This window comes from Anomaloglossus baeobatrachus, unplaced genomic scaffold, assembly GCF_048569485.1.
Source record: "Anomaloglossus baeobatrachus isolate aAnoBae1 unplaced genomic scaffold, aAnoBae1.hap1 Scaffold_3829, whole genome shotgun sequence".
NCBI lineage: Eukaryota > Metazoa > Chordata > Amphibia > Anura > Aromobatidae > Anomaloglossus > Anomaloglossus baeobatrachus.
Genome location: NW_027443171.1, coordinates 33,582 through 47,786, shown reverse-complemented (window position 1 = coordinate 47,786; position 14,205 = coordinate 33,582). Strand labels below are relative to the sequence as shown.

The window sequence follows — 14,205 nt, the reverse complement described above, 5'->3', positions numbered from 1 at the left end:
ATTGTCCTGCGTCTCCCAAGACTTCCCTCTTATTTGGTCTGCTGCAGCAAACACTGCAATGGTGCCCGTATAGGGAATCTGTCACCAGGTTTTGCTCCCCCATCTGAGAGCAGCATAATGTAGAGACAGAGCCCCTGATTCCAGTGATGTGTCACTTACTGAGCTGTTTGCTGTCATTTTCTCTGCTGCAGATCTCGCAGTTATACAGAGCTCATGAATATGCTGGACTACCTGCAGCACACCAAGTAGTCCTGTAATGATAACATCACTGTTTAATCAGCAGTAGTTATCAAAACTACACTAAGCAGCCCAGTAAGTGACAACACTGGAATCAGGATCTCTGCCCCTACATTATGCTGCTCTCAAATTAGGTGGCAAAAATCTGGTGACAGACTCATAATTCTCACTAAAGAGTAACCACCCTAAGTAAGCCAAGGCTGTGCCCAAGAATAATTGCCCATCACTGAGCTCACAGCACAAAGAATGACCCCCACACCGCGTCACTTATAGTATACAGCCTCCACATTCTCTCCTATAACATTTCCACTACACTGCCCCCTCAAATGAAAACCCCCACTGTCCTCCCCACTGAATTATACCCTCCAGACCTTCCTCACTTATGAACTATGACCTCCACTGTCCCCACCTCTCCATGCAGCCCCCACTTCACTGCCCCCCTCATGATGTCCCCACTCTATAATGAGCCTTATGCTTCGCATTCTGTATACCCAGCCCTTCCAGGCTCCTAACTGAGCGCTCCCCATGCTGCCCCTTCTCCATACCAAGCCCACCATGGTTCCCCTTCCATACAGAGTGCCCCCCCATGCTTTCCCATTCTCCATACCATGCCCCACCCCCCAGTGCTACCCCATTCTCCATACCATGCCCCCCCCCAGTGCTACCCCATTCTCCATACCATGCCTCTCATTCTCCATACTGTAACTCCCATTTGCTATACTGTCCACCACCCTCCCTCATTTTCCCTCCCCCCCCCCATTTTCCCATTCTGCTCCATCCCCCATGCTGCGCCCCCTTATCATGCTCCATCCCCATGTTGCGCCCCCACATCATGCTTCATCCCCCCCATCCTCCATGTTGCGCCCCCACATCATGCTTCATCCCCCCCATCCTCCATGTTGCGCCCCCACATCATGCTTCATCCCCCCATCCTCCATGCTGCGCCCCCACATCATGCTTCATCCCCCCCATCCTCCATGTTGCGCCCCCACATCATGCTTCATCCCCCCATCCTCCATGCTGCGCCCCCACATCATGTTCCATCCCCCCATCTTCCATGTTGCGCCCCCACATCCTCCATGTTGCGCCCCCACATCATGCGGCATCCCCCCCATCCTCCATGCTGCGCCACCACATCATGCTGCATCCCCCCCATCCTCCATGTTGCGCCCCCATATCATGTTCCATCCCCCCATCCTCCATGTTGCGCCCCCACATCATGTTCCATCCCCCCATCCTCCATGTTGCGCCCCCACATCATGTTCCATCCCCCCATCCTCCATGTTGCGCCCCCACATCATGTTCCATCCCCCCATCCTCCATGTTGCGCCCCCATATGTTCCATCCCCCCATCCTCCATGTTGCGCCCCCATATGTTCCATCCCCCCATCCTCCATGTTGCGCCCCCATATGTTCCATCCCCCCATCCTCCATGTTGCGCCCCCATATCATGTTCCATCCCCCCATGCTCCATCCCCCCATCCTCCATGTTGCGCCCCCATATCATGTTCCATCCCCACATCCTCCATGTTGCGCCCCCACATCATGCGGCATCCCCTCCAGCCTCCATGTTGCACCCCCATATCATATTCCATCCCCCCATCCTCTGTTGCGCCCTCACATCATATTCCATCCCCCCATCCTCTGTTGCGCCCCCATATCATGTTCCATCCCCACATCCTCCATGTTGCGCCCCCACATCATGCTGCATCCCCCCCATCCTCCATGTTGCGCCCCCACATCATGTTCCATCCCCCCATCCTCCATGTTGCGCCCCCATATCAAGTTCCATCCCCCCATCCTCCATGTTGCGCCCCCATATCATGTTTCATCCCCCCATCCTCCATGTTGCGCCCCCACATCATGCGGCATCCCCCCCAGCCTCCATGTTGCGCCCCCACATCATGCTGCATCCCCCCCATCCTCCATGTTGCACCCCTACATCATGCTGCATCCCCCCCATCCTCCATGTTGCACCCCTACATCATGCTGCATCCCCCCCATCCTCCATGTTGCACCCCTACATCATGCTGCATCCCCCCCCATCCTCCATGTTGCAGCCCTACATCATGCTGCATCCCCCCCATCCTCCATGTTGCACCACCACATCATGCTGCATCCACCCCCATCCTCCATGTTGCACCCCCACATCATGCTGCATCCCCCCCATCCTCCATGTTGCACCCCCACATCATGCTGCATCCCCCCCATCCTCCATGTTGCGCTCCCACATCATGCTGCATCCCCCCCATCCTCCATGTTGCGCCCCCATATCATGTTCCATCCCCCCATCCTCCATGTTGCGCCCCCACATCATGCTGCATCCCCCCCATCCTCCATGTTGCGCCCCCACATCATGTTCCATCCCCCCATCCTCCATGTTGCGCCCCCATATCAAGTTCCATCCCCCCCATCCTCCATGTTGCGCCCCCATATCAAGTTCCATCCCCCCATCCTCCATGTTGCGCCCCCATATCATGTTCCATCCCCCCATCCTCCATGTTGCGCCCCCACATCATGCGGCATCCCCCCCAGCCTCCATGTTGCGCCCCCACATCATGCTGCATCCCCCCCATCCTCCATGTTGCACCCCCACATCATGCTGCATCCCCCCCCATCCTCCATGTTGCACCCCCACATCATGCTGCATCCCCCCCATCCTCCATGTTGCACTCCCACATCATGCTGCATCCCCCCCCATCCTCCATGTTGCACCCCCACATCATGCTGCATCCCCCCCATCCTCCATGTTGCACCCCCACATCATGCTGCATCCCCCCCATCCTCCATGTTGCACCCCCACATCATGCTGCATCCCCCCCATCCTCCATGTTGCGCCCCCACATCATGCTGCATCCCCCCCATCCTCCATGTTGCGCCCCCACATCATGCTGCATCCCCCCCATCCTCCATGTTGCGCCCCCACATCATGCTGCATCCCCCCCATCCTCCATGTTGCGCCCCCATATCGTGTTCCATCCCCCCATCCTCCATGTTGCGCCCCCATATCGTGTTCCATCCCCCCATCCTCCATGTTGCGCCCCCATATCGTGTTCCATCCCCCCATCCTCCATGTTGCGCCCCCATATCATGTTCCATCCCCCCATCCTCCATGTTGCGCCCCCCCCCCCCCCGGGTTGCTTGTTCGGCGCTGTCTTCGGCTGTAAAGCGCTTACCTGCTCCAGGCGGCATCTCCGGCGGCTGCACCTCCCGTTCTTCCTCGGCGGCGGCGGCTCCATGTCCCGTCCTCCTCTGGACATCTTCCTCGGCGGCGGCGGCTCCATGTCCCGTCCTCCTCTGCGCGGCGCTGCCTCACGCTCCTGTGACCTCTGCACAGTGAGCGCACGGCAGCACGTCGGGGCGGGGAGCTGATTACAGCTCCTCTGACCCCGGAAGTAAGTGCCGGCACGCTCAGTTTCATTTATATTCGCGTGTTATAGACGCGACTATAAATGACTGTGCGCCCCCTCCCTCCTCCAAAAAGGCGCCGGATTTAATAAAGAGTTTGGAGGAGGGAGGAAGATTTAAAAAAAAAATATTTTTTTTTTTTTTTTTTTTTAAATTTTGGTTTGGGCGCCGCCCCCCTGGAAGGCGCCGCCCTAGGCACGTGCCCTCAAGTGCCTAATGGCAAATACGGCCCTGCTTGCAACCAAGACGTCTCTTCAGTGGTGGCTCCTTCCCAATTCTCTATCGCAGGGAAAATCCTTCCTACCCCCAACCTGGGCTGTGGTCACCACGGATGCGAGCCTGTCAGGGTGGGGAGCGGTTTTTCTCCACCACAGGGCTCAGGGAACCTGGACTCCGATAGAGTCTTCCCTTCAGATCAATGTTCTGGAGATAAGGGCAGTGTATCTAGCCCTATTGGCTTTACATCGGTGGCTGGAGGGCAGGCAGATCCGTATCCAGTCGGACAACGCCACTGCCGTCGCATACATCAACCACCAAGGCGGCACTCTCAGTCGTCAAGCCTTCCAGGAAGTCCGGCAGATTCTGCAGTGGGTGGAAGCCACAGCCTCCACCATCTCCGCAGTTCACATCCCGGGCGTAGAAAACTGGGAAGAAGATTTTCTCAGTCGTCAGGGCATGGATGCGGGGGAATGGTCTCTACACTCAGAAGTGTTTCGAGAGATCTGTCGCCGCTGGGGAACGCCGGACGTCGATCTCATGGCGTCACGGCACAACAACAAAGTCCCAGCATTCATGGCTCGGTCTCTGGATCACAGAGCTCTGGCGGCGGATGCGTTAGTTCAGGATTGGTCGCAGTTTCGACTGCCTTACGTGTTTCCTCCTCTGGCGATGCTGCCCAGAGTGTTACGCAAGATCAGATCCGACTGCCGTCGTGCCATTCTCGTCGCTCCAGATTGGCCGAGGCGGTCGTGGTACCCGGATCTGTGGCATCTCACGGTGGGACAACCGTGGGCGCTTCCAGACCGCCCAGACTTGCTGTCACAAGGCCCGTTTTTCCATCTGAATTCTGTGGCCCTCAACCTGACTGTGTGGCCATTGAGTCCTGGCTCCTAGCGTCTTCAGGGTTATCTCAGGATGTCATTGCCACCATGAGACAGGCCAGGAAGCCAACGTCCGCCAAGATCTATTACAGGTCTTGGCAAATCTTCTTATCCTGGTGCTCTGATAACGGTTTTCCTCCATGGCCGTTTGCCTTACCCACTTTTCTTTCATTCCTTCAATCCGGAATGGACAAGGGTTTGTCACTCGGCTCTCTCAAGGGCCAAGTATCGGCGCTCTCCGTATTTTTTCAAAAGCGCCTAGCCAGGCTTCCGCAGGTCCGCACGTTCCTGCAGAGAGTTTGCCACATAGTTCCACCTTACAAACGTCCGCTGGAACCCTGGGATCTTAACAGGGTGCTAACGGCTCTTCAGAAACCACCTTTCGAGCCGCTGCGGGATGTCTCTTTATCACGTCTTTCGCAGAAGGTGGCCTTTCTAGTGGCAGTTACATCACTCCGGAGAGTGTCTGAGCTTGCAGCGCTGTCATGCAAAGCCCCCTTCCTGGTGTTTCACCAGGATAAGGTGGTTCTGCGTCCGGTCCCGGATTTTCTCCCTAAGGTGGTATCTCCTTTTCATCTCAATCAAGATATCTCCTTGCCTTCATTTTGCCCTAATCCAATTCACCAATGTGAAAAGGATTTGCACTCTTTGGATCTAGTGAGAGCACTCCGGTTCTACGTGTCTCGCACGGCGCCCCTGCGTCGTTCAGATGCGCTCTTTGCCCTTGTCGCTGGCCAGCGTAAGGGTTCGCAGGCTTCCAAGTCAACCTTGGCTCGGTGGATCAAGGAACCGATTCTCGAAGCCTACCGTTCTTCTGGGCTTCCGCTTCCTTCAGGGCTGAAAGCCCATTCTACCAGAGCCGTGGGTGCGTCCTGGGCATTGCGGCAGCGGGCTACGGCTCAGCAGGTGTGTCAGGCAGCTACGTGGTCTAGTCTGCACACTTTCACGAAACACTATCAAGTGCATACCTATGCTTCTGCAGACGCCAGTTTAGGTAGGCGAGTCCTTCAGGCGGCGGTTGCCCACCTGTAAGAGGGGGCCGTTGCGGCTCTTTTTATTGAGGTATTCTTTTACCTACCCAGGGACTGCTTTTGGACGTCCCAATTGTCTGGGTCTCCCAATGGAGCGACAAAGAAGGGAATTTTGTTTACTTACCGTAAATTCCTTTTCTTCTAGCTCCTATTGGGAGACCCAGCACCCGCCCCTGTTCCCTTCGGGCTGGTTGTTCTTTTGTGTACACATGTTGTTCATGTTGAATTGTTCTTTTGGTTCATGGTCTTCAGTTCTCCGAACATCCTTCGGATTGAATTTACCCTAGCCAATTTATAAGTTTTCTCCTTCCTGCTTTTGCACCATAACTGAGGAGCCCGTGATCCACGGGAGGGTGTATAGGCAGAGGGGAGGGGTTACACTTTTTTAAGTGTAATACTTTGTGTGGCCTCCGGAGGCAGAAGCTATACACCCAATTGTCTGGGTCTCCCAATAGGAGCTAGAAGAAAAGGAATTTACGGTAAGTAAACAAAATTCCCTTTTTTGTTTACTTACCGTAAATTCTTTTTCTTATAGTTCCGTATTGGGATACCCAGCACCCTCCCTGTTGCCTGTTGTCAATTTCTTGTTCCGCGTGTTTTCACCGGCTGTTGTTGTTGACAGAGTCTCCGGTTGTTCCGGTTCTTACTCTGTTTTACCTGTGGGTGGCTATTCTCCTTTAGCTTTTGCACTAAACTGGCTAGATCAGGTTCTCCAGGGGGTGTATAAGTTCAGAGGGAGGAGCTACACTTTTAAGTGTAGTACTTTGTGTGTCCTTCGGAGGCAGAAGCTAAACACCCATGGTCTGGGTCTCCCAATACGGGACTATAAGAAAAAGAATTTACGGTAAGTAAACAAAATTCTCTTTATTGTGACTGGGCCCATACAGCCGCAAGTTCTGTAGTAAATTATTACTGACAGGTTCCCTTTAAATTGCATATTTAGCTGGTACTTTGAATTGGTAAAAAGGAGGTCACCAGATACTTATTGCCAAATCTTCCAAGACCTGGTCCTGTAAGTGTTATGGTTTTTAGGGTGTTAAGGGTGCTTTACACGCTGCGACATCGCTACCGATATATCGTCGGGGTCACGTTGTTAGTGACGCACATCCGGCGCCGGTAGCGACATCGCAGCGTGTGACACCAAGGAGCGACGATCAACGAGCGCAAAAACGTGAAAAATCGTTGCTCGTTGACACGTCGCTCCTTTTCCAAATACCGTTGCTGCTGCAGGTACGATGTTGTTCGTCATTCCTGCGGCAGCGCACATCGCTGTGTGTGACACCGCAGGAGCGACGAACATCTCCTTACCTGTGTCCACCGGCAATGAGGAAGTAAGGAGGGGGCGGCATGTTCCGGCCGCTCATCTCCGCCGCTCCTCTGCTATTGGACGGCTGCCGTGTGACGCCGCACGAACCGCCCCCTTAGAAAGAAGGCGGTTCGCTGGCCACAGCGACGTTGCAGGGAAGGTTAGTCCGTGTGACGGGTGTTAGCGATGTTGTGCGCCTTGGGCAGCGATTTGCCCGTGACGCACAACGCATGGGGGCAGGTACGCTCGCTAGCGATATCGGTACCGATATCGCAGCGTGTAAAGTGCCCTTTATTGCAACAAGACATTTATGATGCAGCCTACGTAAATGTCATCACTGTGTGTGGCCAGAAACCCCCCATTACATGACTGTGGCTACATGCAAATTGTCTTGCATAGCTTTTTAGTGTATTTTTCATTATTGACCACTGTTAACGTGATGGCGAATTCCTGTAGTTTGATATCTAAGGCAGCCTGTGGCGCTCTGCGCACGGGGGCCTCTGCGCACGGGGGCCTCTGCGCACGGGGGCCTCTGCGCACGGGGGCCTCAGCGCACGGGGGCCTCTGCGCACGGGGGCCTCTGCGCACGGGGGCCTCTGCGCACGGGGGCCTCTGCGCACGGGGGCCTCTGCGCACGGGGGCCTCTGCGCACGGGGGCCTCTGCGCACGGGGGCCTCTGCGCACGGGGGCCTCTGCGCACTGCTCCACATAGTCATAACTAATAAAATGGCTTTCCTCTGAGTTGCTTTCTGTTCTCCCTAGGTCCGGGATGCTTGAGTCTGGCATTGACCGCATTATATCCCAAGTTGTGGACCCAAAGATAAATCACACTTTCAGACCTCAAGTGGAAAAAGTCGTCCAGGATTTTTTGGCCACGCTAAACAACACAGAAGACACAAATGCGAATCACGAGCAAGTGGAGGAAAAGTGCGAGTCGTCCCTGGCTGTCACTGGTAATCCATACTCACTGATTTAAGTTCATGGTTGAATGTGATAGCGGAGGTAATGCGTTATTATTATACATGCAGTGGTAGCCGCTTCGTGTTCACAGTGCGGGCTTGTGGGGGAGCCGGAGTGGGGCATGAACACAACATATGAAAAGGGCTTATCCTAAGTTACCACGGCCCAGGCTTGGCTCGTGACTCCTGATCCTGAGCAGATGGGGAAGCAAGAGTGAGGGGTGAGAAGTTTTCAAGAAATGCTCTTATTAATCATCGTCAAAGGACAACTCTCGAGTGATTACCGTATTTTTCGCTTTATAAGACGCACTGGATTATAAGTCGCACCCCAAATTAAGACATAAAAAAAAATAAAAATTGGGTCTGTCTTATACTCCGGTGTTCTCTTACCGGAGGGGGGCAGCAGTGGTGAAGCGGGGTCACAGGAGTCAGAGGTTGTGGCGGCGGGGTCCGTGGTGGCAGGAGCGGCGGGGTCTGTGGTGGCAGGAGCGGCGGGGTCCATGGTGGCAGGAGCGGCAGGTGAGTTGTAGTACAGCAGGCTGGTGCGGTGAGTGTCCCAGTGTCCTCGGTCCCGGTTCAAATGATGGCGCCTGGAGCGGCGCATGCGCAGATGGAGCTCTCATCCAAGGGCTCCATCTGCACACGCGCTGACTCCCGGAGCAGCGCGTGCGCAGATGGAGCTCTCATGCAAGAGCTCCATCTGCGCACGCGCCCGCTCCCAGCGCCATCATTTGTAACTGGGACCGCGGACAAACTGGGTAACCTGCTGCACAGCCGCACGCACAATGGCAGCCATCAAGTGGCCCGCACACCCTGCGTGCAAGCGGCCGGGTACCTGTGCTTGCGTGCAGGTGGCTGCCGGGTACCTGTGCTTGCGTGCAGGTGGCTTCCGGGTACCTGTGGCTGCGTGCGGGCGGCAGTCGGGTGCCTGTGTTTCATCCCTTTTTTTATTTTAGTCCTTTTTTATTTTATCCCTTTTTTATCCTCTTTTTATTGTATCCTTTTTATTTTATCTTTTTGTTATGTAATCCTTTTTTTATTTTATCCTTTTTTTTTTATTCTTCCCCCCCCCCCACTTGTTTGATATTTCCAAGTGTCAGAAAACTGTATGGTGTTGAGTGAAGGATTAGTTTTCGTTCTTTCTTCCTGATTTGTTTTATTTTTTTTTCCTTTCTTTGTTTGTATGAGTCAATTGTATTTTTCTCCTCTTCTCTAAGGCTCTGCCTCCATGGTTGGACCCAGCACCAGTGTTGCTAGTGACGCAATGTCCATTTTGGAAACCATAAGTTCCTTGAATCAAGAAGCGACGGCCGCCTGGGCTTTATCAGAAAACTCCAATCACAGAAATACGGACAAGGCGTCCAGAAAACCTCCTCCACCGCAGAGCAATGAGGTCCTCACCGAAGAACCGCTGGAGAACGACAAGCACACTCCTGACGTCTCAAGTGAAAGTGCGGAGCCACTCATCAAGGCAGAAGATATAAATGACATTTCACTTCCAGCCGAGGACATTAAAAATGCAATCAATGAAGCAATTAGCGACACGCTAAGCAAAGACACTCCTAATGACATTGATGAACAGAGACCGAAGTCTGTGGAGAGAGTGGAGAAGAAAAATGAGGTCAACGAGAAATCAGACCGGAAGGAGGAGAAGAAAGAAATTAGGACAGAAAAAAGGAATGAACACGTAAAAAGGAGCGATGACAGCAGCCGACAGAAGGAAGAGAAGTCCGCGAAGGAGAAGGAGGGCGACGGCGACGCTGCCAAATACAGTGTTGCTGAAAAGAGCAACAGCAAGCAAAAAACTGCTGACTTTATGAAGGAAGGTAGGGGCGCTCTCACCACCCTCACCCTACAGTCATGTATCATGGCGTCAGTGTGGGGGCTAGGTTTAATGTCTATATTTAATTTACCTTTTATAATGTACTGAAAAACTTCAGATGGGGGGAAAAAAAAGTGCCCCCCCCCCACATTGTAGCTGGGATTTGTATGGGTAAAAATATGTGAACTTTACTCTCCGGCTCAGTATAACGGCAATACCAAATATCCAAATGTATAGTGTCTTCTACAATATTCTGAGACACAACTTTTTTTTTTTTCTTTTTTTCCTTGGTGAATTGGTAATTACTTTTTTTTTTTTTTTTTTTTTTTTTTTTTTTTTTTTTTTTTGTATCTATTTTTGAAAAATATTTTAAATTGTATTTCTTTTAGTACCATTTTAGGTGACTTCAGTAAGCCCCAGCTGCCAAAACGACCTTGGGGGTGACTTGGACTTACCCTCTATTGACCGTTAACGTGCTGGAGGAACACCTCCGGTACCCACTGTGTATGGGGGTAGACTCTGCTCGGTACTCCTGCACCCGATGTACACAAGTCACGTGGTCAGAGCTGTAAATCAGCGTGTAGCCTGCAGACCGACAGGGAAACCCAACCAATGTAATATACTGGGGAGCTGTGGGATTCTAGTACTTGGCACACACTGCTCGGTTTTGGTGACTTTTTTTCTACATGTATATTATGCCAGTTGCATTTTATTTTCTGACTATAGGAACGTGTATAATAGACTGATCTGTTCCATTATGACCACAATACAAATATTCCTTTCCTGCTCTACCTTCCACCTCTGCGGCAATTGCCATAATCTTGCACATCAAAAATCATCCCCATTGCACATAGTAAGCTATGATACATGAGATTATCTTTTAGGAAATGAAACTAACCCATTTCTATCACAGACCTTTTTTTTTTTTTTTTTTTTTTTTCTTTATCGTTCCTATGGGAGACCCAGACCATGGGTGTTTAGCTTCTGCCTCCGGAGGACACACAAAGTACTACACTTAAAAGTGTAGCTCCTCCCTCTGAGCTTATACACCCCCTGGAGAACCAGATCTAGCCAGTTTATCGCTTTGTGTTCAGGAGGCATACATCCACACATGCATTCTCTTTTGATTTTTGGAAAGAGTTTGAAGAAAAGCGGGACCAAGTCTGGACTCCCGGCATGTCCCTTCTCACCCCACTGTGTCGGCGGTGTTGTTAAGGTTGATTCCAAGGCTGGAGCCTTACATGCCGCGCTCCTTCACCATCTCTCCTGGGCTCTGGCTTGAAGTGGGAGCCAGCACGGTCTCCATGCTTGGCAGGAGACCGGTCTCCATCCGCAGCCCTTCAGGATCCTGCTGGACCGGAGCACTCATCCCCAGGGACTTGGAACCCTGCGTCTCAGCAAGCTAAGTACCTGAGACGTTTATATATTGGGGGTCCCTGTACTTTATTGTTGTGGGAGAGTGTGCTGACTGTGTTTTATGACATTTCCGGCGGGTTCTCTGGCTGTCGCCTGAGAACCGCGCCGATGGTGCCTGCGCGCCGGCCGCGCTGCTCAAATTTAGGCCCCGGCTTCGCCGGAGGCCTAGTTTCGGTTTCTCTGCCCTCGCATGTCACTCATGCAGAGGGACAGGCTCGGCTCCGCCCGGCGGCCGTTCAGCACAGGGGAGGGACACTCCTCACTGCAGTGTGTGTCTCCTCCCCTGTAGGTCTCTATGGCCCTCCAGATCCCGCTCCTCAAGCAAGTCCCGCCCCCTCTCTTCGCTCCGGCGGCTCCAAAGTTGTATTCAGTATGCACTGCATGTAAGCTCCTGCTGCCTGAACCGAGCATATTCCCACATTGTGATGCCTGCTCTAACCTGGCGGTGCCTCAGCCTGGAGTCTCACCCCCAGTGGTCTCTCAGGTTGCTCCTGCTCCTGTGGCTGAACCCCCGGCTTGGGTAGAATCCTTTTCTAGGTCTATCTCCCAGTCTTTTGCCGACTCCATGAGACTTCTGTCCAGGACTTTGCTGAACATGCATCAGCCCCTTTCACAGGGTGCCTCTGCTGCCAGGGGTCTCTCAGGACCGGAGCTCACAGAGGATTCATCATCTGGTCCCAGACCCCGTCCTTCTAAGAAGAGACGCAGGGTTTCCTCTCCTTCCTCGTCCCGCGGCTCTGATTCAGGAGCTGACTCGCAGGATGAGGAGGATGCCTTTACGGGGGGCTCGGAGGTTAACTCCATGTGCCCCATTGATCTGTCTGAAAGTGACTCAGATGTTAGTGATTTGATTGCGTCCATTAATTCTGTACTGGATCTCAATCCGCCAGTATCAGAGGAACAACCCTCTCTGGCAGAAAAGCACCAGTTTACCTCGCCTAAGAGAGTAAAGAGTGTGTTCTTTAACCACTCCAGTTTTCAGGCCGCTGTGACCAAGCCCAGGGCCTGTCCTGACAAACGCTTCCCAAAGCGTGGTTCTGACGACCGCTTTCCCTTTCCACCTGAGGTGGTCAAGGAGTTGGCTCATTCTCCAAAGGTAGACCCCCTCGGTGTCTAGACTCTCAGCCCGGACCGTTGTATCGGTGGCTGATGGCACCTCTCTTAAGGATTCCACTGACCGCCAGATTGACCTTCTGGCCAAATCCTTATATGAAGCGGCGGGGGCCTTGTTCTCCCCGACTTTTGCAGCAGTGTGGGCTCTCAAAGCCATCTCTGCTTCTCTAGAGGGGATGCATTCCCTCGCCAGGGAATCTATGCCCGAAATGGTTACCTTAACTTCCCAAGCTTCAGCTTTTTCATCCTATGCCATGTCTGCCATGCTGGAGGCTTCTCACCACACTGCGGTGGCTTCGGCTAATTCCCTCGCTATCCGCAGGATCTTGTGGCTTCGAGAGTGGAAGGCAGATGCTTCTTCAAAGAAGTACCTTGCTGGACTCCCTTTTGCTGGGTCCCGGCTGTTCGGTGAACAGTTGGATGAAATTATTAAGGAAGCTACTGGCGGGAAGAGTACTTCCATGCCACAAACCAAAACCAGGAAACCTGTCCAGGGCAGGAATCAGTCGAGGTTTCGTTCCTTTCGTTCCTCCAACTGGTCGTCCTCTAAGCCCTCGGCCTCGTCCACTAACTCAGCCAAGGACCAGAAATCCAACTGGCGCCCAAAAGCGCGTCCACAAAAGACCGCAGGAGGTGCTGCCGCCAAGGCAGCCTCCTCGTGACTATCTGTCGGTGGCAGGCTCTCCCACTTTGGCGACGCGTGGTTTCAACACGTTTCCGATCAGTGGGTGAGGGATATCATCTCCCACGGCTACAGGATAGAATTCTCTTCCAGCCCGCCAAACAGATTTTTTCTGTCAACTCCCCCCTGCTCCAAGGCCGCCGCCTTCTCACAGGCCGTGGCATCCTTGCAGGCCAACGGAGTAATTGTACCGGTTCCCGCCCGGGAACGGTTCAGAGGTTTCTACTCAAATCTCTTCCTAGTCCCCAAAAAGGACGGTTCCTTCCGGCCCATCCTGGATCTCAAGCTTCTCAACAAGCATGTTCAGGTGCGGCATTTTCGCATGGAGTCTCTGCGATCAGTCATTGCCTCAATGACCCAAGGGGATTTCCTGGCATCCATCGACATCAGAGATGCCTATCTGCATGTGCCAATTGCAGTTTCACACCAGCGTTGGCTACGTTTTGCAATCGGAGAGGAACATTTCCAATTCGTGGCTCTCACCTTCGGGTTGGCCACAGCTCCTCGGGTATTCACCAAGGTCATGGCAGCAGTGATTGCGGTCCTGCACCTACAGGGGGTTGGCAGTGATCCCTTACCTGGACGACCTTCTAGTCAAGGCTTCATCCAGCGTGGACGGTCAGCGGAGTGTCTCGCTCACTCTCGCCACTCTAGCCCAATTCGGGTGGCTTGTCAATCTTCCCAAATCCACTCTGACTCCGACCCAGAGTCTCACGTACCTAGGGATGCAGTTCGAGACACTGCCGGCACTTGTGAAGTTGCCCTTAGTCAAACAGCAGTCCCTCCAACTGGCGGTGCGCTCTCTGCTGAGGCCCCGCCGTTATTCCCTCAGGCGCCTGATGCAGGTGCTGGGTCAGATGGTGGCGTCAATGGAGGCTGTTCCCTTTGCCCAGTTTCATCTGCATCCCCTGCAGCTGGACATTCTCCGCTGTTGGGACAAGCGGCCTTCCTCCTTGCACAGGTTAGTGGCTCTGTCGCCACAGACCAGGAGCTCTCTTCAGTGGTGGCTTCGGCCCCTCTCTCTGTCCCAGGGGCGCTCCTTTCTGGCCCCGTCCTGGGTGATCCTCAGCACGGATGCTAGTCTATCCGGCTGGGAGCGGTATATCTCCACCACCAAGCGCAGGGCACTTG

General features: G+C 53.5%; 1 protein-coding gene across 1 annotated transcript in view; it reads left to right on the top strand.

Annotated features, from left to right (window-relative positions):
• Window positions 1–7,844: 7,844 nt before the first annotated feature.
• LOC142275019 (biorientation of chromosomes in cell division protein 1-like 1) overlaps window positions 7,845–14,205 on the top strand; it is a gene marked incomplete at both ends in the record, with an annotated part of 32,592 nt that continues 26,231 nt past the window's right edge. Inside the window, 2 exons of the mRNA XM_075332578.1 lie at window positions 7,845–8,035; window positions 9,259–9,867. Coding sequence (XP_075188693.1) covers window positions 7,845–8,035; window positions 9,259–9,867 — 800 coding nt within the window. The remainder of the gene's footprint in view (window positions 8,036–9,258; window positions 9,868–14,205) is intronic.